Source organism: Oncorhynchus mykiss, unplaced genomic scaffold (assembly GCF_013265735.2).
Source record: "Oncorhynchus mykiss isolate Arlee unplaced genomic scaffold, USDA_OmykA_1.1 un_scaffold_87, whole genome shotgun sequence".
In the NCBI taxonomy this organism is placed as follows: domain Eukaryota; kingdom Metazoa; phylum Chordata; class Actinopteri; order Salmoniformes; family Salmonidae; genus Oncorhynchus; species Oncorhynchus mykiss.
The window spans coordinates 553,723-580,000 of record NW_023493659.1 but is presented as its reverse complement, the minus strand read 5'-3'; the positions used below and the strand labels follow the sequence as shown (position 1 = coordinate 580,000).

The following is a 26,278-nucleotide window of genomic DNA, read 5'->3' as shown; positions in this document are numbered from 1 at the left end:
ATACTTACATTCTTCAGTTTTCTACTGCATTCTGAGTCCCTGAAGAGAAAAGGAGAGGAGAGGTCACTTTCAGTCTGTCAACTCCGTACAACAAATGTATGGGGAGTTTGCACGCTAGCGCCCTCTACTGAGGGCCAACGGACACCGTGCCTCACCTACTGAGGGCCAACGGACACCGTGCCTCACCTACTGAGGGACAACGGACACCGTGCCTCACCTACTAAGGGACAACGGACACCGTGCCTCACCTACTGAGGGACAACGGACACCGTGCCTCACCTACTAAGGGACAACGGACACCGTGCCTCACCTACTAAGGGACAACGGACACCGTGCCTCACCTACTGAGGGACAACGGACACCGTGCCTCACCTACTAAGGGACAACGGACACCGTGCCTCACCTACTGAGGGACAACGGACACGTGCCTCACCTACTGAGGGACAACGGACACCGTGCCTCACCGGAAGCGGAATCATTATCCGTGTTTAGCTTCGCTAACTGGTTGTAAGTAAGATGACTAGAACGAGTTGACGAAGGTTGTTAGTTGGCCACAGTCATGTGGTTTCCCCATGTCTTTGAGACGACGGCTGTTAAGCCGGGTTGGAGTTGACCACAGTCATGTGGTTTCATCATGTCTTTGAGACGAAGGCTGTTAGCTGGGTTGGAGTTGACCACAGTCATGTGAATCACGTTGACTTGTATGTTTCGACTGGCTGAAAGCTCAGGCTGTCCTGGAACCAGCTCATGTGGTTTCACCATGTCTTTGAGACAAAGGCTGTATGTTTAGACTGGCTGAAAGCTCAGGCTGCCCTGGAAGCAGCTCATGTGGTTTCACCATGTCTTTGAGACGAAGGCTGTATGTTTCGACTGGCTGAAAGCTCAGGCTGTCCTATCAGGCCTTGATAGGGAGAGGAAGGGTTTCTGGGGGATTTCTGGAGGACAGTTCAGGCCTTGATAGGGAGAGGAAGGGTTTCTGGAGGACAGTTCAGGCCTTGATAGGGAGAGGAAGGGTTTCTGGAGGACAGTTCAGGCCTTGATAGGGAGAGGAAGGGTTTCTGGAGGACAGTTCAGTTCTTGATAGGGGGAGGAAGGGTTTCTGGAGGACAGTTCAGGCCTTGGTAGGGAGAGGAAGGGTTTCTGGAGGACAGTTCAGTTCTTGATAGGGAGAGGAAGGGTTTCTGGAGGACAGTTCAGGCCTTGATAGGGAGAGGAAGGGTTTCTGGAGAACAGTTCAGTTCTTGATAGGGAGAGGAAGGATTTCTGGAGGACAGTTCAGGCCTTGATAGGGAGAGGAAGGGTTTCTGGAGGACAGTTCAGGCCTTGATAGGGAGAGGAAGGGTTTCTGAGTGACAGTTCAGGCCTTGATAGGGAGAGGAAGGGTTTCTGGGGGATTTCTGGAGGACAGTTCAGGCCTTGATAGGGAGAGGAATGGTTTCTGGAGGATAGTTCAGGCCTTGATAGGGAGAGGAAGGGTTTCTGCGGGATTTCTGGAGGACAGTTCAGGCCTTGATAGGGAGAGGAAGGGTTTCTGAGGGACAGTTCAGGCCTTGATAGGGAGAGGAAGGGTTTCTGGGGGATTTCTGGAGGATAGTTCAGGCCTTGATAGGGAGAGGAAGGGTTTCTGGAGGACAGTTCAGGCCTTGATAGGGAGAGGAAGGGTTTCTGGAGGACAGTTCAGGCCTTGATAGGGAGAGGAAGGGTTTCTGGAGGACAGTTCAGGCCTTGATAGGGAGAGGAAGGGTTTCTGGGGGATAGTTCAGGCCTTGATAGGGAGAGGAAGGGTTTCTGGGGGATTTCTGGAGGACAGTTCAGGCCTTGATAGGGAGAGGAAGGGTTTCTGAGTGATTTCTGGAGGACAGTTCAGGCCTTGATAGGGGCCTAGTTATATACTGTATATATTTATATATACGCACGCACGCACACACGTTTCTCTCTCTCTCTAACCTGAGGTTGGCTTGTATGGAGGTGTCCTGAAGGTCTCCCGGATTAAACAGCTGGGAACCTTTCAGACCCAACTCCTCACAGCCTCTGAGGAACACTGACAGGTTGTCCTGGGGATGGGGGGAGGAGGGAGAGGAATGGGGGGAGGAGGGAGAGGAATGGGGAGGGAGGGGGAGGGAGGAGGGAGAGAGGGAAAGAGAGTAGAGGTTTAGTTTATTAGTAGCATTGCAGTAGTAGTGTAGCAGTATAGCAGTAGTATTGTAGTAATATAGTAGTATAATACTGACCAGTCCAGCAATGGGCATAGGCAACACTATTAGTGCAATATTAATGCAATATTAGTGCAGTATTAGTGCAGCATTAGCATAGTATTAGTGTAGTATTAGTGAAGTATTGGTGTAGTATTAGTGTAGCATTAGTGTAGTATTAGTAGGGTATTAGTGTAGTAGTAGTGTTGTATTCGGGTGGTATCAGTGTAGTACCAGTGTAGTATTAGTGCAGCATTAGCATAGTATAAGTGTAGTATTAGTGCAGTATTGGTGTAGTATTAGTGTAGTATTAGTGTAGTATTAGTGCAGTATTAGTGTCACGGTGAGTGAATGAGGACCCAAAAGCGAATTAACTTAACAGAGCTTCTTTAATAACCAAACATAGGTAGGTTCAGACAGACCGGCAGATTCCGACAGGACAGGACAAGGTTACAGCAAACATGACGATAGTCTGGTTCAGGCATGAAACACAACAAACAAGAATCCGACAAAGACAGGAGCAGAAACAGAGAGAGATATAGGGACCTAATCAGAGGGAAAAAGGGAACAGGTGGGAAACGGGGTGAATGGGTAGTTAGGAGGAGACAAGGAACAGCTGGGGGAAAGCGGGGGAGAAAAGGTAACCTAATACGACCAGCAGAGGGAGACAGGGTGAAAGGAAAGGACAGAAAGACACAACATGACAATACATGACAGTACCCCCCCACTCACCGAGCGCCTCCTGGCGCACTCGAGGAGGAAACCTGGCGGCAACGGAGGAAATCCTCGATCAGCGCACGGTCCAGCACGTCCCGAGAGGGAACCCAACTCCTCTCCTCAGGACCGTACCCCTCCCAATCTACGAGGTACTGGTGACCACGGCCCCGAGGACGCATGTCCAAAATCCTGCGGACCCTGTAGATGGGTGCGCCCTCGACAAGGATGGGGGGGGGGGGGGGAAGACGAGCGGGGGCGCGAAGAACGGGCTTGATACAGGAGACATGGAAGACCGGGTGGACGCGACGAAGGTATCGCGGAAGAAGAAGTCGAACTGCGACAGGATTAATGACCCGAGAAATACGGAACGGACCAATGAACCGCGGGGTCAACTTGCGAGAAGCCGTCTTAAGGGGAAGGTTCTGAGTGGAGAGCCAAACTCTCTGACCGCGACAATATCTAGGACTCTTAGTTCTACGCTTATTAGCAGCCCTCACAGTCTGCGTCCTATAACGGCAAAGTGCAGACCTGACCCTCTTCCAGGTGCGCTCGCAACGTTGGACAAAAGCCTGAGCGGAGGGGACGCTGGACTCGGCGAACTGAGATGAGAACAGCGGAGGCTGGTACCCGAGGCTACTCTGAAAAGAAGATAGCCCGGTCGCAGACGAAGGAAGCGAGTTGTGGGCGTATTCTGCCCAGGGGAGCTGTTCTGACCAAGACGCAGGGTTGCGAAAAGAAAGACTGCGTAAGATGCGACCAATAGTCTGATTGGCCCGTTCTGCTTGACCGTTAGACTGGGGGTGAAAGCCGGAAGAGAGACTGACGGAAGCCCCAATCAAACGGCAAAACTCCCTCCAAAATTGAGACGTGAATTGCGAACCTCTGTCCGAAACGACGTCTGACGGAAGGCCATGAATTCTGAAAACATTCTCGATGATGATTTGTGCCGTCTCTTTAGCAGAAGGAAGCTTAGCAAGGGGAATGAAATGAGCCGCCTTAGAGAACCTATCGACAACCGTAAGAATAACAGTCTTCCCCGCTGACGAAGGCAGTCCGGTGACAAAATCTAAGGCGATGTGAGACCACGGTCGAGAGGGAATGGGAAGCGGCCTGAGACGGCCGGCAGGAGGAGAGTTACCGGACTTAGTCTGCGCGCAGACCGAACAAGCAGCCACGAAACGACGCGTGTCATGCTCCCGGGTGGGCCACCAAAAACGCTGGCGAATGGAAGCAAGCGTACCCCGAACGCCAGGGTGGCCGGCTAACTTGGCAGAGTGAGCCCACTGAAGAACGGCAAGACGAGTAGGAACGGGAACGAAAAGAAGGTTCCTAGGACAAGCGCGAGGCGACGGAGTGTGAGTGAGCGCTTGCTTTACCTGCCTCTCAATTCCCCAGACAGTCAACCCGACAACACGCCCCTCAGGGAGAATCCCCTCGGGGTCAGTGGAGGCTACTGAAGAACTGAAGAGACGAGATAAAGCATCAGGCTTGGTGTTCTTAGAGCCCGGACGATAAGAAATCACGAACTCGAAACGAGCGAAAAACAGCGCCCAACGCGCCTGACGCGCATTAAGTCGTTTGGCAGAACGGATGTACTCAAGGTTCCTATGGTCAGTCCAAACGACAAAAGGAACGGTCGCGCCCTCCAACCACTGTCGCCATTCGCCTAGGGCTAACCGGATGGCGAGCAGTTCGCGGTTTCCCACATCATAGTTACGTTCCGACGGCGACAGGCGATGAGAAAAATACGCGCATGGGTGGACCTTGTCGTCAGAGAGGGAGCGCTGAGAAAGAATGGCTCCCACGCCCACCTCTGACGCGTCAACCTCGACAACGAACTGTCTAGAGACGTCAGGTGTAACAAGGATAGGAGCGGATGTAAAACGATTCTTGAGGAGATCAAAAGCTCCCTGGGCGGAAACGGACCACTTAAAGCACGTCTTGACAGAAGTAAGGGCTGTGAGAGGAGCTGCCACCTGACCGAAATTACGGATGAAACGACGATAGAAGTTCGCGAAGCCGAGAAAGCGCTGCAGCTCGATGCGTGACTTAGGGGCGGGCCAATCAATGACAGCTTGGACCTTAGCGGGATCCATCTTAATGCCTTCAGCGGAAATAACAGAACCGAGAAATGTGACGGAGGAGGCATGAAAAGTGCACTTCTCAGCCTTCACAAAAAGACAATTCTCTAAAAGGCGCTGGAGGACACGTCGAACGTGCTGAACATGAATCTGGAGTGACGGTGAAAAAATCAGGATATCGTCAAGGTAAACGAAAACAAAGATGTTCAGCATGTCTCTCAGGACATCATTGACTAATGCCTGAAAGACAGCTGGAGCGTTAGCGAGGCCGAAAGGAAGAACCCGGTATTCAAAGTGCCCTAACGGAGTGTTAAACGCCGTCTTCCACTCGTCCCCCTCCCTGATGCGCACGAGATGGTAAGCGTTACGAAGGTCCAACTTAGTGAAAAACCTGGCTCCCTGCAGGATCTCGAAGGCTGAAGACATAAGAGGAAGCGGATAACGATTCTTCACTGTTATGTCATTCAGCCCTCGATAATCTATGCAGGGGCGCAGAGACCCGTCCTTCTTCTTGACAAAAAAAAACCCCGCTCCGGCGGGAGAGGAGGAGGGGACTATGGTACCGGCGTCAAGAGCTACAGACAAATAATCCTCGAGAGCCTTACGTTCGGGAGCCGACAGAGAGTATAGTCTACCCCGGGGGGGAGTGGTTCCCGGAAGGAGATCAATACTACAATCATACGACCGGTGTGGAGGAAGAGAGGTGGCCCTGGACCGACTGAACACCGTGCGCAGATCGTGATATTCCTCCGGCACCCCTGTCAAATCACCAGGCTCCTCCTGTGAAGAAGAGACAGAGGAAACAGGAGGGATAGCAGACATTAAACATTTCACATGACAAGAGACGTTCCAGGAGAGGATAGAATTACTAGACCAATTAATGGAAGGATTATGACAAACTAGCCAGGGATGGCCCAAAACAACAGGTGTAAAAGGTGAACGAAAAATTAAAAAAGAAATGGTTTCGCTATGATTACCAGAAACAGTGAGGGTTAAAGGTAGCGTCTCACGCTGAATCCTGGGGAGAGGACTACCATCCAGGGCGAACAAGGCCGTGGACTCCCTTAACTGTCTGAGAGGAATGTCATGTTCCCGAGCCCAGGTCTCGTCCATAAAACAGCCCTCCGCCCCAGAGTCTATTAAGGCACTGCAGGAAGCTGACGAACCGGTCCAGCGTAGATGGACCGACAAGGTAGTGCAGGATCTTGAAGGAGAGACAGGAGTAGTAGCGCTCACCAGTAGCCCTCCGCTTACTGATGAGCTCTGGCTTTTACTGGACATGAAGTGACAAAATGACCAGCAGAACCGCAATAGAGACAGAGGCGGTTGGTGATTCTCCGTTCCCTCTCCTTAGTCGAGATGCGGATACCTCCCAGCTGCATAGGCTCAGCTCCCGAGCCGGCAGAGGAAGATGGTAGTGATGCGGAGAGGGGGGCAACGGAGAGCGCGAGCTCCTTTCCACGAGCTCGGTGACGAAGATCAACCCGTCGCTCAATGCGAATAGCGAGTTCAATCAAGGAATCCACGCTGGAAGGAACCTCCCGGGAGAGAATCTCATCCTTTACCTCTGCGCGGAGACCCTCCAGAAGACGAGCGAGCAAGGCCGGCTCGTTCCAGCCACTGGAGGCAGCAAGAGTGCGAAACTCAATAGAGTAGTCAGTTATGGATCGATTGCCTTGACATAGGGAAGACAGGGCCCTGGAAGCCTCCTCCCCAAAAACAGATCGATCAAAAACCCGTATCATCTCCTCCTTAAAGTCCTGATACTGGTTAGTACACTCAGCCCTTGCCTCCCAGATTGCCGTGCCCCACTCACGAGCCCGTCCAGTAAGGAGAGATATGACGTAGGCGACACGAGCAGTGCTCCTGGCGTAAGTGTTGGGCTGGAGAGAAAACACAATATCACACTGGGTGAGGAACGAGCGGCATTCAGTGGGCTCCCCAGAGTAACACGGCGGGTTATTGATTCTGGGCTCCGGAGATTCGAAAGCCCTGGAAGTGGCCGGTGGATCGAGGCGGAGATGGTGAACCTGTTCTGTGAGGTTGGAGACTTGGGTGGCCAGGGTCTCAACGGCATGTCGAGCAGCAGACAATTCCTGCTCGTGTCTGCCTAGCATCGCTCCCTGGATCTCGACGGCTGAGTGGAGAGGATCCGAAGTCGCTGGGTCCATTCTTGGTCGGATTCTTCTGTCACGGTGAGTGAATGAGGACCCAAAAGCGAATTAACTTAACAGAGCTTCTTTAATAACCAAACATAGGTAGGTTCAGACAGACCGGCAGATTCCGACAGGACAGGACAAGGTTACAGCAAACATGACGATAGTCTGGTTCAGGCATGAAACACAACAAACAAGAATCTGACAAAGACAGGAGCAGAAACAGAGAGAGATATAGGGACCTAATCAGAGGGAAAAAGGGAACAGGTGGGAAACGGGGTGAATGGGTAGTTAGGAGGAGACAAGGAACAGCTGGGGGAAAGCGGGGGAGAAAAGGTAACCTAATACGACCAGCAGAGGGAGACAGGGTGAAAGGAAAGGACAGAAAGACACAACATGACAATACATGACAATTAGTGCAGTAGTAGTGCAGTAGTAGTGCAGTATTAGTGTAGTATGTGTGTAGTATTAGTGCAGTATTAGTGCAGTATTAGTGTAGTATTAGTGCAGTATTAGTGCAGTAGTAGTGCAGCATTAGTGCAGTAGTAGTGTAGTCTAGTGTAGCATTAGCGCAATATCAGTGTAGTATTTGTGTGGTATTAGTGCAGTATTAGTGTAGTATTAGTGCAGTATTAGTGCAGTAGTAGTGTAGTAGTAGTGCAGTAGTAGTGCAGTATTAGTGTAGTCTAGTGTAGCATTAGTGTAGTATTGGTGCAGTAGCCTGGTTCATTAGTATAGTCCCAGAAGACTGGCCACTCTTCAGAGCCTGGTTCCTCTCTACCCAGTACAGCCTAGTTATTGGTTAGGTAACATTAGTATAGTACCAGAAGACTGGCCACTCTTCAGAGCCTGGTTCCTCTCTACCCAGTACAGCCTAGTTATTGGTTAGGTAACATTAGTATAGTACCAGAAGACTGGCCACTCTTCAGAGCCTGGTTCCTCTCTACCCAGTACAGCCTAGTTATTGGTTAGGTAACATTAGTATAGTACCAGAAGACTGGCCACTCTTCAGAGCCTGGTTCCTCTCTACCCAGTACAGCCTAGTTATTGGTTAGGTAACATTAGTATAGTACCAGAAGACTGGCCACTCTTCAGAGCCTGGTTCCTCTCTACCCAGTACAGCCTAGTTATTGGTTAGGTAACATTAGTATAGTACCAGAAGACTGGCCACTCTTCAGAGCCTGGTTCCTCTCTACCCAGTACAGCCTAGTTATTGGTTAGGTAACATTAGTATAGTACCAGAAGACTGGCCACTCTTCAGAGCCTGGTTCCTCTCTACCCAGTACAGCCTAGTTATTGGTTAGGTAACATTAGTATAGTCCCAGAAGACTGGCCACTCTTCAGAGCCTGGTTCCTCTCTACCCAGTACAGCCTAGTTATTGGTTAGGTAACATTAGTATAGTACCAGAAGACTGGCCACTCTTCAGAGCCTGGTTCCTCTCTACCCAGTACAGCCTAGTTATTGGTTAGGTAACATTAGTATAGTACCAGAAGACTGGCCACTCTTCAGAGCCTGGTTCCTATCTAGGTTTGTTCTTAGGTTCCTGCCTTTCTAGGGAGTTTTTCCTAGCCTCCGTGCTTCTACACCTGCATTGCTTGCTGTTTGGGGTTTTGGGCTGGGTTTCTGTCCAGCCCTTTGAGACATCGGCTCCCCCTAGAGGCTTCTACACCTGCATTGCTTGCTGTTTGGGGTTTTAGGCTGGGTTTATGTACAGCACTTTGTGACATCGGCTGATGTAGAAAGGAGTTTCTAACCCATTTGATTTAGTGGTACTGACCAGTCCAGCGATGGGCGACGGTAGTCTGTTGATTTTCTGGACCAAACCTGGTCTGATGGAACACAGTAACCTGGAAGAGACACACAGACAAATACTACACTACACTCAGTATGTATGTGTGTGTGTGTGTGTGTGTGTGTGTGTTTAATGAGAGACAGTGGAACAGCAGAGGATTGTGGGGATTTCAAAGGCGGAAGTGAGGTCACAGACTCACTCGCATAGCAGGATCCCGTTCTCCAGGCCGCTCCGGAAGTCCTTCTCACCGAAACTTTTTCCCGTCACCTCCTGGGGAGAACACACATCATCACGGTTCTATAGAGGTTCTAACCAGGTTATAACAAGGTTCTAAAGAGGTTCTAGCCAGGTTCTAAAGAGGTTCTAACCAGGTTCTAAAGAGTTTCTAAAGAGGTTCTAGCCAGGTTCTAGACAGGTTCTAAAGAGGTTCTAGCCAGGTTCTAAAAAGGTTCAAACAAGGTTATAAAGAGGTTCTAGCCGGCTTCTAAAATGTTCTAAAGAGTTTCAAACACAGTTCTAAAGAGGTTCAAACAAGGTTATAAAGAGGTTCTAACCAGGTTATAAAGAGGTTCTAACCAGGTTATAAATAGGTTCTAACCAGGTTATAAAGAGGTTCTAACCAGGTTCTAGCAAGGTTCTAACCAGGTTCTAGCGAGGTTCTAACCAGCTTATAAAGAGGTTCTAACCAGGTTATAAAGATGTTCTAACCAGCTTAAAAGAGGTACTAAAGAAGTTCTAGCCAGGTTCTAAAATGTTCTAAAGAGGTTCAAACAAGGTTACAAAGAGGTTCTAACCAGGTTATAAAGAGGTTCTAGCCAGGTTCTAAAAGGGTTCTAAAAAGGTTCTAAAGAGGTTCAAACAAGGTTCTACAGAGGTTCTAACCAGGTTCTAACCAGGTTAAAAAAGGTTCTAACCAGGTTAAAAATGGTTCTAACCAGGTTGTAAAGAGGTTCTAACCAGGTTATAAAGATGTTCTAACCAGGTTATAAAGAGGTTATAACCAGGTTCTAGCGAGGTTCTAACCAGGTTCTAGCGAGGTTCTAACCAGGTTATAAAGAGGTTCTAACCAGGTTATAAAGAGGTTCTAGCCAGGTTCTAAAGAGGTTCAAACAAGGTTATAAAGAGGTTCTAACCAGGTTATAAAGAAGTTCTAACCAGGTTATAAAGAGGTTCTAACCAGGTTAATAAAGAGGTTCAAACCAGGTTATAAAGAGGTTCTAACCAGGTTTTAAAAGGGTTTAGCCAGGATCTACCCTGTCTTTTCTCTGTAAATGTACAGCATTATACTGGCACCAGAGTTGCCGGCATAACACTGTACATTTGCTTAACAGCATTGATGCTATAATTAAGCAATAAGGCACGAGGGAATGTGGAACCGTGGTATATTGGCCATATACCACAAACCCCCGAGGTGCCTTATTGCTATTATAAACTGGTTACCAACGTAATTAGAAAAGTAAAAATATGTTTTGTCAAACCGTGGTATACCACGACTTTCAGTCAATCAGCATTCAGGGCTCCAACCACCCAGTTTATAGTGTATTTTACAGTAATATTTCCTTACTGTAAAAGCTGCCAACTCTGTTGCCAGTATAATTCTGTACATTTACAGGGAAGTTTTAGGGAAATTCTTCCTGAAATCTAAATGTCAGAAAAACAATACATTTGTACATCAAATACATTTATTCAAATTGGTAACAACATTAACAACATATGAAACAAGTGAATTGACAACAGAAGTAACAACAGTTAACACATATGTAATAAGAGCATCATTACAGTAATAATGTAGAGTGGAAGGGAAAGTGTTTTAACTACTTGGCAAGCATGAAACAAACAGACAATCATAATATCAGTCAAAAATATCACATTCCCAGTTCATGCTACAAAACCAACTTCGTAAAGGGGTTTTAAAAATATGTTCTATTTGAGCCAAAAATCCATGACGTAGAATAAGACATTGTTGTAGTTGACACAACCTTCCATAACAAAACACTGAGACATTGTTGTAGTTGACTCAACCTTCCATAACAGAACACTGAGACATTGTTGTAGTTGACACAACCTTCCATAACAGAACACTGAGACATTGTTGTAGTTGACTCAACCTTCCATAACAGAACACTGAGACATTGTTGTAGTTGACTCAACGTTCCATAACAGAACACTGAGACATTGTTGTAGTTGACGCAACCTTCCATAACAGAACACTGAGACATTGTTGTAGTTGACTCAACCTTCCATAACAGAACACTGAGACATTGTTGTAGTTGACTCAACCTTCCATAACAGAACACTGATACATTGTTGTAGTTGACTCAACCTTCCATAACAGAACACTGAGACATTGTTGTAGTTGACTCAACCTTCCATAACAGAACACTGAGACATTGTTGTCAGAATAGATGGATACAGTTCATTGTTGTAGTTGACACAACCTTCCATAACAGAACACTGAGACATTGTTGTAGTTGACTCAACCTTCCATAACAGAACACTGAGACATTGTTGTAGTTGACACAACCTTCCATAACAGAACACTGAGACATTGTTGTAGTTGACTCAACCTTCCATAACAGAACACTGAGACATTGTTGTAGTTGACTCAACCTTCCATAACAGAACACTGAGACATTGTTGTCAGAATAGATGGATACAGTTCATTGTTGTAGTTGACACAACCTTCCATAACAGAACACTGAGACATTGTTGTAGTTGACTCAACCTTCCATAACAGAACACTGAGACATTGTTGTAGTTGACACAACCTTCCATAACAGAACACTGAGACATTGTTGTAGTTGACTCAACCTTCCATAACAGAACACTGAGACATTGTTGTAGTTGACTCAACCTTCCATAACAGAACACTGAGACATTGTTGTAGTTGACACAACCATCCATAACAGAACACTGAGACAGCGAAACGCTCTGAATTTACAAACGACCCAGATCGCATTCTGACACACTGGAGGCAATTATGAACGCACCATTAGTTGTCAATCAAATGTATTTGGCATCGATCAAATGTGAGGGCAGGCAAGTTCCCATTCAGTTGTCAAAGCGTGGGTTGGGACAAGCATGCATTGGTGGGTAAGCTCCGTCGTTTATCAGTCCAATTTTGACAGCCAACTAGCTGGAAAAGTTTGAGAGGGTTTACCTAATGTTTCTTTGTTAGATATGAGTTCATCTTGTTCTGGCTAGCATAAGTTGTTGATCTGGTTGTTGTTGATGTGTATAACAAAGGGAGCGAGAGTCTACCTTTTCATGGTTGTTTAATCAATAGGACTGTAAAGTTCCCTAATGTATGAGGACTCCCGTTGTGTTTTTAAATATTTACAGAAATCTATTCAGGTGTATTTTGTGTCTTTTGGTGAAAGTGTTCTAATGATCTGAAGTCACGCTGTTGTTACGGCCTGTAAACACACAGTCCAGTTCATAGTGAATGATGGCAGGCCCTACTGCCTGTAAACACACAGTCCAGTTCATAGTGAATGATGGCAGGCCCTACTGCCTGTAAACACACAGTCCAGTTCATAGTGAATGATAACAGGCCCGACTGCCTGTAAACACACAGTCCAGTTCATAGTGAATGATGGCAGGCCCTACTGCCTGTAAACACACAGTCCAGTTCATAGTGAATGATGGCAGGCCCTACTGCCTGTAAACACACAGTCCAGTTCATAGTGAAGGATGACAGGCCCTACTGCCTGTAAACACACAGTCCAGTTCATAGTGAAGGATGACAGGCCCTACTGCCTGTAAACACACAGTCCAGTTCATAGTGAATGATGGCAGGTCCTACTGCCTGTAAACACACAGTCCAGTTCATAGTGAATGATGACAGGCCCTACTGCCTGTAAACACACAGTCCAGTTCATAGTGAATGATGGCAGGCCCTACTGCCTGTAAACACACAGTCCAGTTCATAGTGAATGATAACAGGCCCTACTGCCTGTAAACACACAGTCCAGTTCATAGTGAATGATGGCAGGCCCTACTGCCTGTAAACACACAGTCCAGTTCATAGTGAATGATGACAGGCCCTACTGCCTGTAAACACACAGTCCAGTTCAAAGTGAATGATGGCAGGCCCTACTGCCTGTAAACACACAGTCCAGTTCATAGTGAATGATGACAGGCCCTACTGCCTGTAAACACACAGTCCAGTTCAAAGTGAATGATGGCAGGCCCTACTGCCTGTAAACACACAGTCCAGTTCATAGTGAATGATGGCAGGCCCTACTGCCTGTAAACACACAGTCCAGTTCATAGTGAATGATGACAGGCCCTACTGCCTGTAAACACACAGTCCAGTTCATAGTGAATGATGGCAGGCCCTACTGCCTGTAAACACACAGTCCAGTTCAAAGTGAATGATGACAGGCCCTACTGCCTGTAAACACACAGTCCAGTTCATAGTGAATGATGGCAGGCCCTACTGCCTGTAAACACACAGTCCAGTTCATAGTGAATGATGGCAGGCCCTACTGCCTGTAAACACACAGTCCAGTTCATAGTGAATGATGACAGGCCCTACTGCCTGTAAACACACAGTCCAGTTCATAGTGAATGATGGCAGGCCCTACTGCCTGTAAACACACAGTCCAGTTCATAGTGAATGATGACAGGCCCTACTGCCTGTAAACACACAGTCCAGTTCATAGTGAATGATGGCAGGCCCTACTGCCTGTAAACACACAGTCCAGTTCATAGTGAATGATGACAGGCCCTACTGCCTGTAAACACACAGTCCAGTTCATAGTGAATGATGGCAGGCCCTACTGCCTGTAAACACACAGTCCAGTTCATAGTGAATGATGACAGGCCCTACTGCCTGTAAACACACAGTCCAGTTCATAGTGAATGATGGCAGGCCCTACTGCCTGTAAACACACAGTCCAGTTCATAGTGAATGATGGCAGGCCCTACTGCCTGTAAACACACAGTCCAGTTCATAGTGAATGATGACAGGCCCTACTGCCTGTAAACACACAGTCCAGTTCATAGTGAATGATGGCAGGCCCTACTGCCTGTAAACACACAGTCCAGTTCATAGTGAATGATGGCAGGCCCTACTGCCTGTAAACACACAGTCCAGTTCATAGTGAATGATGGCAGGCCCTACTGCCTGTAAACACACAGTCCAGTTCATAGTGAATGATGGCAGGCCCTACTGCCTGTAAACACACAGTCCAGTTCATAGTGAATGATGGCAGGCCCTACTGCCTGTAAACACACAGTCCAGTTCATAGTGAATGATGGCAGGCCCTACTGCCTGTAAACACACAGTCCAGTTCATAGTGAATGATGGCAGGCCCTACTGCCTGTAAACACACAGTCCAGTTCATAGTGAATGATGACAGGCCCTACTGCCTGTAAACACACAGTCCAGTTCATAGTGAATGATGGCAGGCCCTACTGCCTGTAAACACACAGTCCAGTTCATAGTGAATGATGACAGGTCCTACTGCCTGTAAACACACAGTCCAGTTCATAGTGAATGATGGCAGGCCCTACTCCCTGTAAACACACAGTCCAGTTCATAGTGAATGATGGCAGGCCCTACTGCCTGTAAACACACAGTCCAGTTCATAGTGAATGATGGCAGGCCCTACTGCCTGTAAACACACAGTCCAGTTCATAGTGAATGATGACAGGCCCTACTGCCTGTTAACACACAGTCCAGTTCATAGTGAATGATGGCAGGCCCTACTGCCTGTAAACACACAGTCCAGTTCATAGTGAATGATGGCAGGCCCTACTGCCTGTAAACACACAGTCCAGTTCATAGTGAATGATGGCAGGCCCTACTGCCTGTAAACACAGTCCAGTTCATAGTGAATGATGACAGGCCCTACTGCCTGTAAACACACAGTCCAGTTCATAGTGAATGATGACAGGCCCTACTGCCTGTAAACACACAGTCCAGTTCATAGTGAATGATGGCAGGCCCTACTGCCTGTAAACACACAGTCCAGTTCATAGTGAATGATGACAGGCCCTACTGCCTGTAAACACACAGTCCAGTTCATAGTGAATGATGACAGGCCCTACTGCCTGTAAACACACAGTCCAGTTCATAGTGAATGATGGCAGGCCCTACTCCCTGTAAACACACAGTCCAGTTCATAGTGAATGATGACAGGCCCTACTGCCTGTAAACACACAGTCCAGTTCATAGTGAATGATGGCAGGCCCTACTCCCTGTAAACACACAGTCCAGTTCATAGTGAATGATGACAGGCCCTACTCCCTGTAAACACACAGTCCAGTTCATAGTGAATGATGACAGGCCCTACTGCCTGTAAACACACAGTCCAGTTCATAGTGAATGATGGCAGGCCCTACTGCCTGTAAACACACAGTCCAGTTCATAGTGAATGATGGCAGGCCCTACTGCCTGTAAACACACAGTCCAGTTCATAGTGAATGATGGCAGGCCCTACTGCCTGTAAACACACAGTCCAGTTCAAAGTGAATGATGGCAGGCCCTACTGCCTGTAAACACACAGTCCAGTTCATAGTGAATGATGGCAGGCCCTACTGCCTGTAAACACACAGTCCAGTTCATAGTGAATGATGGCAGGCCCTACTGCCTGTAAACACAGTCCAGTTCATAGTGAATGATGGCAGGCCCTACTGCCTGTAAACACACAGTCCAGTTCATAGTGAATGATGGCAGGCCCTACTGCCTGTAAACACACAGTCCAGTTCATAGTGAATGATGGCAGGCCCTACTGCCTGTAAACACACAGTCCAGTTCATAGTGAATGATGGCAGGCCCTACTGCCTGTAAACACACAGTCCAGTTCATAGTGAATGATGGCAGGCCCTACTGCCTGTAAACACACAGTCCAGTTCATAGTGAATGATGGCAGGCCCTACTGCCTGTAAACACACAGTCCAGTTCATAGTGAATGATGGCAGGCCCTACTGCCTGTAAACACAGTCCAGTTCATAGTGAATGATGGCAGGCCCTACTGCCTGTAAACACACAGTCCAGTTCATAGTGAATGATGACAGGCCCTACTGCCTGTAAACACACAGTCCAGTTCATAGTGAATGATGGCAGGCCCTACTGCCTGTAAACACACAGTCCAGTTCATAGTGAATGATGGCAGGCCCTACTGCCTGTAAACACACAGTCCAGTTCATAGTGAATGATGGCAGGCCCTACTGCCTGTAAACACACAGTCCAGTTCATAGTGAATGATGGCAGGCCCTACTGCCTGTAAACACACAGTCCAGTTCATAGTGAATGATGGCAGGCCCTACTGCCTGTAAACACACAGTCCAGTTCATAGTGAATGATGGCAGGCCCTACTGCCTGTAAACACACAGTCCAGTTCATAGTGAATGATGGCAGGCCCAGTCTACCAACGATAGACACTATTCTACTGACTCAACATCAGATTATTAACCTCAGTCTACCAACGATAGACACTATTCTACTGACTCAACATCAGATTATTAACCCAGTCTACCAAAGATAGACACTATTCTACTGACTCAACATCCAACAATAGACACTATTCTACTGACTCAACATCCAACGATAGACACTATTCTACTAACTCAACATCAGGTTATTAACCCAGTCTACCAACTGGATCTGTAGTGACGCCTGAACACTGCGATGCGGTGCCTTAGTCCGCGGCGCGACGAGGGAGGCCCAATCAAACATTATTTCATATAATCATTTTCTATCATCTATATTAATCAAATGTATAATTATTGTACGGACTCTCTCTGCATCTAACTCTCCAGATTACACACACACACAAGCACATACACACACCCACAGAGATATTGCAGTTGGACATCTGAAGCTATTCCAATTAATCCCTGCAAGGACAGCTGTGACATCTGGCATGTAAAAAACACGCACGCACGCACGCACGCACGCACACACACACACACACACACACACACACACACACACACACACACACACACACACACACACACACACACACACACACACACACACACACACACAAACACACACACACACACACACGTCAGAGGTATCTCTGTTCTAGAACACACATTTCTATGTGGCCGCTGTGCCATGCAGGGGGCGGGGCCTCGAGGAGACAAACTAACCTGAAAGGCTACTGCTGTTATGTTTCCTTGGACACCAATGTCACACACACACAGACAGACACACACACGCACGAAAGAGAGGCAGCCTTACCAGTCATAAATAACTAGAGAATTAAGAAGAGAGAGACAGAAAGAGAGACAGATTGAGAGAGACAGGTGGAGAGAGAGAGATAGAGATAGATGAGAGAGAGAGAAAGGGAGAGAAAGACAGACGCACATACTATCTGATCCTGGAATATACCAGATCTGAGGTCATCTGTCTTTGGCCTAATGAGCAGGAACCTGGACTTCACCAAAGAAATCAGAAATATAGACATTGTCATCCTACAAGAAACATGGTATAGAGGAGATGGACCCACTGGTTGTCCTCTAGGTTACAGAGAGCTGGTAGTCCCATCCACCAAACTAGCAGGTGGGTGGTATAGAGGAGATGGACCCACTGGTTGTTCTCTAGGTTACAGAGAGCTGGTAGTCCCATCCACCAAACTACCAGGTGGGTGGTATAGAGGAGATGGACCCACTGGTTACTCTCAAGGTTACAGAGAGCTGGTAGTCCCATCCACCAAACTAGCAGGTGGGTGGTATAGAGGAGATGGACCCACTGGTTGACCTCTAGGTTACAGAGAGCTGGTAGTCCCATCCACCAAACTAGCAGGTGGGTGGTATAGAGGAGATGGACCCACTGGTTGTTCTCTAGGTTACAGAGAGCTGGTAGTCCCATCCACCAAACTACCAGGTGGGTGGTATAGAGGAGATGGACCCACTGGTTACTCTCTAGGTTACAGAGAGCTGGTAGTCCCATCCACCACACTACCAGGTGGGTGGTATAGAGGAGAGGGACCCACTGGTTGTCCTCTAGGTTACAGAGAGCTGGTAGTCCCATCCACCACACTACCAGGTGTGAAACAGGGAAGAGACTCAGGGGGTATGCTAATTTGGTATTGAGCAGACCTAACCCACTCTATTATATTAGTCAAAATAGGAAAATTTTACCTCTGGCTATAAATTAAAAAGGAAATGATCTCAACAGAGATAAATGTCCTCCTGTGTGCTACCTACAGTTGAAGTCAGAAGTTTACATTCACTTAGTTTGGAGTCATTAAAACTCATTTTTCTTGTTAACAAACTATAGTTTTGGCAAGTCGGTTAGGACATCTACTTGTGCATGACACAAGTCATTTTTCCAACAATTGTTTACAGACAGATTATAATTCACTGTGTCACAATTCCAGTGGGTCAGAAGTTTACATACACTAAGTTTACTCTGCCTTTAATAAATAGCATGGAAAATTCCAGAAAATGATTTCATGCCTTTAGAAGCTTCCGATAGGCTAATTGACATAATTTGAGTCAATTGGAGGTGTACCTGTGGATGTATTTAAAGGCCTTCAAACTCAGTGCCTCTTTGCTTGACATCATGGGACAATCAAAATAAATCAACCAAGACCTCAGAAAATAAATTGTAGACCTCGACAAGTCTGGTTCATCCTTGGGAGCAATTTCCAAACGCCTGAAGGAACCACGTTCATCTGTACAAACAATAGTACGCAAGTATAAACACCATGGGACAGCACAGCCGTCATACCGCTCAGGAAGGAGACGTGTTCTGTCTCCTAGAGAGGAACGTACTTTGGTGCGAAAAGTGCAAATCAATCCCAGAACAACAGCAAAGGACCTTGTGATGATGCTGGAGGAAACAGGTGCAAAAGTATCTATATCTATATAACCTGAAAGGCCGCTCGGCAAGAAGAAGCCACTGCTCCAAAACCGCCATAAAAAAGCCAGACTACGGTTTGCAACTGCACATGGGGACGAAGATCGTACTTTTTGGAGAAATGTCCTCTGGTCTGATGAATCAAAAATAGAACTGTTTGGCCATAATGACCATCATTATGTTTGGAGGAAATAGGGGGAGGCTTGCGAGCTGAAGAACACCATCCCAACCGTGAAACACGGGGGTGCCAGCATCATGTTGTGGGGGTAGCAGCATCATGTTGTGGAGGTGCTTTGCTGCAGGAGGGACTGGTGCACTTCACAAAATAGATGGCATGAGGTAGGAAAATTATGTAGCAACATCTCAAGACATCAGTCAGGAAGTTAAAGCTTGGTCGCATTAAAAAATTATTTCACCTTTATTTAACCAGGTAGGCTAGTTGAGAACACCTTTATTTAACCAGGTAGGCTAGTTGAGAACACCTTTATTTAACCAGGTAGACTAGTTGAGAACACCTTTATCTAACCAGGTAGGCTAGTTGAGAACAAGTTCTCATTTGCAACTGCGACCTGGCCAAGATAAAGCGTAGCAATTCGACACATACAACAACACAGAGTTACACATGGAGTAAACAAAACATACAGTCAATAATACAGTAGAACAAAAGAAAACAAAAAGTCTATATACAGTGAGGTCAAATGAGGTAAGTTAAGGAAATAAATAGGCCATGGTGGCGAAGTAATTACAACATAACAATTAAACACTGGAATGGTAGATCGGCAGAAGATGAATGTGCAGGTAGAGATACTGGGGTTAAAAGGAGCTAAATAAATAAATAAATACAGTATGGGGATGAGGTAGGTAGATAGATGGGCTGTTTACAGATGGGCTATGTACAGGTGCAGTGATCTGTAAAATGCTCTGACAGCTGGTGCTTAAAGCTAGTGAGGGAGATGTGAGTCTCCAGCTTCAGAGATTTTTGCAATTCGTTCCAGTCATGGGCAGCAGAGAACTGGAAGGAAAGACGACCAAAGGAGGAATTGGCTTTGGGGGTGACCAGTGAGATATACCTGCTGGAGCGCGTGCTACGAGTGGGTGCTGCTATGGTGACCAGTGAACTGAGATAAGGCGGGTCTTTACCTAGCAGAGACTTGTAGATAACCTGTAGCCAGTGGGTTTGACGACGAGTATGAAGCGAGGACCAACCAACGAGAGCGTACAGGTCGCAGTGGTGAGTAGTATATGGGACTTTGGTGACAAAACGGATGGCACTGTAATAGACTGCATCCAGTTTGCTGAGTAGAGTGTTGGAGGATATTTTATAGATGACATCACCGAAGTCGAGGATCGGTAGGATGGTCAGTTTTACGAGGGTATGTTTGGCAGCATGAGTGAAGGATGCTTTGTTGCGATATAGGAAGCCGATTCTAGTTTTAATTTTGGATTGGAGATGCTTAATGTGAGTCTGGAAGGAGAGTTTACAGTCTAACCAGACACCCAGGTATTTGTAGTTGTCCACGTATTCTAAGTCAGAGCCGTCCAGAGTAGTGATGCTGGACGGGCGAGCAGGTGCGGGCAGCGATCGGTTGAAAAGCATGCATTTAGTTTTACTTGCGTTTAAGAGCAGTTGGAGGCCACGGAAGGAGAGTTGTATGGCATTGAAGCTTGTCTGGAGGTTAGTTAACACAGTGTCTAAGGAGGGGCCAGAAGTAAACAGAATGGTGTCGTCTGCGTAGAGGTGGATCAGAGAATCACCAGCAGCAAGAGCAACATCATTGATGTATATAGAAAAGAGAGTCGGACCGAGAATTGAACCCTGTGGCACACCCATAGAGACTGTCAGGGGTCCAGACAACAGGCCCTCCGATTTGACACACTGAACTCTATCAGAGAAGTAGTTGGTAAACCAGGCGAGGCAATCATTTGAGAAACCAAGGCTGTCGAGTCTGCCAATAAGAATGTTGTGATTGACAGAGTCGAAAGCCTTGGCCAGGTCGATGAATACGGCTGCACAGTATTGTTTTTTTTTAAAATTTATTTTTTTATTTCACCTTTATTTAACCAGGTAGGCTAGTTGAGAACAAGTTCTCATTTGCAACTGCGACCTGGCCAAGATAAGGCATAGCAGTGTGAACAGACAACACAGAGTTACACATGGAGTAAACAATTAACAAGTCAATAACACAGTAGAAAAAAAGGGGAGTCTATATATACATTGTGTGCAAAAGGCATGAGAAGGTAGGCAAATAATTACAATTATGCAGATTAACACTGGAGTGATAAATGATCAGATGGTTATGTACAGGTAGAGATATTGGTGTGCAAAAGAGCAGAAAAATAAATAAATAAAAACAGTATGGGGATGAGGTAGGTGAAAATGGGTGGACTATTTACCAATAGACTATGTACAGCTGCAGCGATCGGTTAGCTGCTCAGATAGCAGATGTTTGAAGTTGGTGAGGGAGATAAAAGTCTCCAACTTCAGCGATTTTTGCAATTCGTTCCAGTCACAGGCAGCAGAGAACTGGAACGAAAGGCGGCCAAATGAGGTGTTGGCTTTAGGGATGATCCGTGAGATACACCTGCTGGAGCGCGTGCTACGGATGGGTGTTGCCATCGTAACCAGTGAACTGAGATAAGGCGGAGCTTTACCTAGCATGGACTTGTAGATGACCTGGAGCCAGTGGGTCTGGCGACGAATATGTAGCGAGGGCCAGCCGACTAGAGCATACAAGTCGCAGTGGTGGGTGGTATAAGGTGCTTTAGTGACAAAACGGATGGCACTGTGATAAACTGCATCCAGTTTGCTGAGTAGAGTGTTGGAAGCAATTTTGTAGATGACATCGCCGAAGAAGAGGATCGGTAGGATAGTCAGTTTTACTAGGGTAAGTTTGGCGGCGTGAGTGAAGGAGGCTTTGTTGCGGAATAGAAAGCCGACTCTTGATTTGATTTTCGATTGGAGATGTTTGATATGGGTCTGGAAGGAGAGTTTAGAGTCTAGCCAGACACCTAGGTACTTATAGATGTCCACATATTCAAGGTCGGAACCATCCAGGGTGGTGATGCTGGTCATGTCTCTTATCGATGGCGGTTATGATGTCGTTTAGAACCTTGAGCCTAATTTCGAAGGCCCAAATGGACAATGACCCCAAGCATACTTCCAAAGTTGTGGCAAAATGGCTTAAAGACAACAAAGTCAAGGTATTTGAGTGGCCATCACAAAGCCCTGACCTCAATCCCATAGAAAATTTGTGGGCAGAACTGAAAAAGCGTGTGCGAGCAAGAAGGCCTACAAACCTGACTCAGTTACACCAGCTCTATCAGGAGGAATGGGCCAAAATTCACCCAACTTATTGTGGGAAGCTTGTGGAAAGCTACCCGAAACATTTGACCCAAGTTAAAAAAATTTAAAGGCAATGCTACCAAATACTAATTGAGTGTATGTAAACTTCTGACCCACTGGGAATGTGATGAAAGAAATAAAAGCTGAAATAAATAATTATCTCTACTATTATTCTGACATTTCACATTCTTAAAATAAAGTGGTGATCCTAACTGACCTAAGAAAATATATTGTTTACTTGGACTAAATGTCAGGAATTGGGAAAAACAGAGTTTAAATGTATTTGGCTGAGGTGTGTGTGTGTGTGTGAAGGTGGTGATTGACAAGATACCAAAGATACCATCATCATCATCCTCATGATCTCTGGTTGAGACAGGAAGTGTTGAACTAGCTGACTTCACTCAGTCGCTGTCCACAAATCAGATTTCACTCAGTCGCTGTCCACCAATCAGATGGTGGAAAACAGGTTACCATGTAGATCTACTCATAATAACAAGACCCCCCCCCCCCCCCCCGACACACACAGAAGTCCCTGAAACGACATGATTGATTGTAAACATCACAGAGAGAGCCATGTGCGTGAATACTAGTCCACATTTTCACTGCCATGGCTACCATCCGGAATCTCCTGGCTCTCGCCTGCGGGAGGCGGGGTTCTGGTGCATGCGCTCAGGGGGAACGGGTTTCTCTCTCCAGGTGTCTTCAGACAAACCAAACATGGCCACCGAGAGGAACGGAGAGATACTATTCTAGTAAGTTCCATCCCTTACTAGATAATATTCTCTTAGTTTCACTCAAACACACACACACTTCATCACGCAGCAGTAATGTCCCACATTGAGCCTTCTAGTCAAGTTGTAACCGGACACCCTGCGAGACAACAGGTGACAGGGCAGTACATTTATAGGCTATCCCCTCAGTCCCAGGTCTCCAGTCCAGAACCCCCTACAGCAATATAACATTTATAGGCTATCCCCTCAGTCCCAGGTCTCAGTCCAGAACCCCCTACAGCAATATAACATTTATAGGCTATCCCCTCAGTCCCAGGTCTCCAGTCCAGAACCCCCTACAGCAATATAACATTTATAGGCTATCCCCTCAGTCCCAGGTCTCCAGTCGAGAACCCCCTACAGCAATATAACATTTATAGGCTATCCCCCTCAGTCCCAGGTCTCCAGTCCAGAACCCCCTACTGTAATATAACATTTATAGGCTATCCCCTCAGTCCCAGGTCTAATGTCAAGAACCTCCTACAGCAATATAACATTTTTAACCCCGGTGTCTAGAACCCCCTACTGTAATATAACATTTATAACCCCGGTCTCTAGAACCCCCTACTGTAATATCAAATCAAATCAAATCAAATCAAATTTATTTTATATAGCCCTTCGTACATCAGCTGATATCTCAAAGTGCTGTACAGAAACTAATATAACATTTATAACCCCGGTCTCTAGAACCCCCTACTGTAATATAACATTTATAACCCCCTACTGTAATATAACATTTATAACCCCCTACTGTAATATAACATTTATAACCCCGGTCTCTAGAACCCCCTACTGTAATATAACATTTATAACCCCCTACTGTAATATAACATTTATAACCCCGGTCTCTAGAACCCCCTACTGTAATATAACATTTATAACCCCGGTCTCTAGAACCCCCTACTGTAATATAACATTTATAACCCCCTACTGTAATATAACATTTATAACCCCGGTCTCCAGAACCCCCTACTGTAATATAACATTTATAACCCCCTACTGTAATATAACATTTATAACCCCCTACTGTAATATAACATTTATAACCCCCTACTGTAATATAACATTTATAACCCCTACTGTAATATAATATTTATAACCCCCTACTGTAATATAACATTTATAACCCCGGTAATAACCCCTGTTTATATACACAGACATCTCACCTCGATCCACTTCTGCGCCTCTCTGAATGCAGGCTCGGGATGTCTCAGTTTGTCCAGGGGAACGTGAGGTTCCTCGCGCTCAGTCCCGGTGCTGGCCATCTCTGATAACGGCTTCAGTAGGCTATGGTGCGTTCGTGGGGTTTAAATATCCTTTCTCCGTTAAGAAAAGCTCGGCAATGTCGTCCCTTAATTCCTACCGGACAGCTGGGCTTGTTATTCCACCGGTTAAGGCTCACGGAGGGCCCGTATCTGTTATATCCGTTATTCTACCAGGATTCTCCGTAACTCGGCGTGAGCGTCTCCCGGTTGGGCTGTAGAGGAAAATGATCTATCGTGACTCCCCACACTGCAACACGAACCAACCGGACACTAAAAATAACCTCCAACCGGCCAGGCGCGAGACAGACGCCAAGCAGCCGGTCCTGGTGCCCGCAGGACGGGGAGGATAGAAGAATGTTGGAGGGAGGGGGAGGTTGGGGCGGTGTGTGTATTTTACAAACGGTGGCGTTATAATTCCGGTCAGCTGGCGAGACAACGTGACGCTGCTGCCACCGAGCGCCAGAGAAGTAGAAAGGTCGCGTTGATTCACCGCATCTGTAACCACGGCAACGCGCTGCCGCACGGTGTCTAACCACGGCGACGCGCTGCCGCACCGCGTCTGTAAGCACGGCGACGCGCTGCCGCACCGCGTCTGTAACCACGGCGACGCGCTCCCAGCTCTGATCTGGACAAATTCCGTCCGACGACCACAGCGATAACTTTGGACTTCTGTTATTTCATGAATTTTTTTCTCAACAAGTTTTTTTAATTGATTTTTACAAACAGATTAAGTCATATAAATACAAATCTGTTTTCACATCAATACATGGATTCATTATTAGGCTACTTAACATGATTTACATATTTAATAATGTCCATGGAAGTTTTTTTAGAGACAAAATGTATTTTTAATTCAATTTAGATTTGTTTAAAAATAATGTTCTAAAGGGTCAAAACATAGGGTTCTAGGAGTAACTGCCCCCCCCGGGGGTAAATCTACCCCGTAATTCACGTTAACACCACAAGATGTCAAATTATTTATCCCAACTTGGAGATATTTCAACAAAACAGTTGTGGTAAATTGATCACATATTGAAGAAGTTGTAGATATATCATTTATAACCCCAGTGGAATATAGAAGCACAAAAGCTTTACGATAAACAATCCACCTGTTTTGAGAGAAAAATGTCGAGAATTTGATGTAAGTAGTAATATGATCGATGAGTGTTTGGGGAAACTCGCCCCCCCCCACTAGGGGATAACGTCCCCCCCCCCCCCTACTAGGGGATAACTGCCCACCCCCCTACTAGGGGATAACGTCCCCCCCCCCTACTAGGGGATAACTGCCCACCCCCCCACTAAGGGATAACGTCCCCCCCCCCCCCCCTACTAGGGGATAACTGCCCACCCCCCCACTAGGGGAAACTCACCCCCCCCACTAAGGGATAACGTCCCCCCCCCCCTACTAGGGGATAACTGCCCACCCCCCCACTAAGGGATAACGTCCCCCCCCCCCCCCCCCCCCCCCTACTAGGGGATAACTGCCCACCCCCCCACTAGGGGAAACTCGCCCCCCCCACTAAGGGATAACGTCCCCCCCCCCTACTAGGGGATAACTGCCCACCCCCCTACTAGGGGATAACACTGCCCACCCCCCTACTAGGGGATAACGCCCCCCCCCCCCCCCACTAGGGGATAACGTCTCCCCCCCCCCCCCCCTACTAGGGGATAACGTCTCCCCCCCCCCCCCCTACTAGGGGATAACTGCCCACCCCCCTACTAGGGGATAACGCCCCCCCCCCCCCTAGGGGATAACGCCCCCCCCCCCCCACTAGGGGATAACGCCCCCCCCCCCCCCACTAGGGGATAACGTCTCTTCCCCCCCCCCCCCACTAGGGGATAACTGCCCCCCCCCCCCCCAGATCAGAGTCAGTAGGGATGACCAGGGATGTTCTCTGTTTAGTGAGTCCTCCAGATCAGAGGCAGTAGGGAGGACTAGGGATGTTCTGTTTAGTGAGTCCTCCAGATCAGAGTCAGTAGGGATGACCAGGGATGTTCTCTGTTTAGTGAGTCCTCCAGATCAGAGGCAGTAGAGATGACCAGGGATGTTCTCTGTTTAGTGAGTCCTCCAGATCAGAGTCAGTAGGGATGACCAGGGATGTTCTCTGTTTAGTGAGTCCTCCAGATCAGAGGCAGTA

General features: G+C 47.1%; 1 protein-coding gene and 1 long non-coding RNA gene across 5 annotated transcripts in view; both read right to left on the bottom strand.

Moving 5' to 3' along the window:
* Positions 1–24,493, bottom strand: part of LOC110517278 (LIM and calponin homology domains-containing protein 1-like) — a 92,214-nt gene extending 67,721 nt beyond the window's left edge. The window contains exons 1-5 of one of the 4 annotated variants that reach the window (XM_036971950.1): positions 24,042–24,493; positions 9,139–9,209; positions 8,925–8,994; positions 1,948–2,054; positions 9–39 (exon numbers count right to left, since the gene is read on the bottom strand). In XM_036971950.1, the coding sequence (XP_036827845.1) occupies positions 9–39; positions 1,948–2,054; positions 8,925–8,994; positions 9,139–9,209; positions 24,042–24,140 (378 nt within the window). In that variant the 5' untranslated portion in view covers positions 24,141–24,493. Of the gene's footprint in view, positions 1–8; positions 40–1,947; positions 2,055–8,924; positions 8,995–9,138; positions 9,210–24,041 lie in introns of those variants that run through there. The other 3 variants (XM_036971951.1, XM_036971949.1, XM_036971952.1) reach the window with 3 other exon arrangements.
* Positions 10,595–12,451, bottom strand: LOC110510700. Its single transcript, XR_005041629.1, has 3 exons — positions 11,622–12,451; positions 11,378–11,549; positions 10,595–11,305 (listed from the first exon to the last, which is right to left on the bottom strand). It is a non-coding gene; the product is annotated as an uncharacterized LOC110510700 (long non-coding RNA).
* Positions 24,494–26,278: the final 1,785 nt, after the last annotated feature.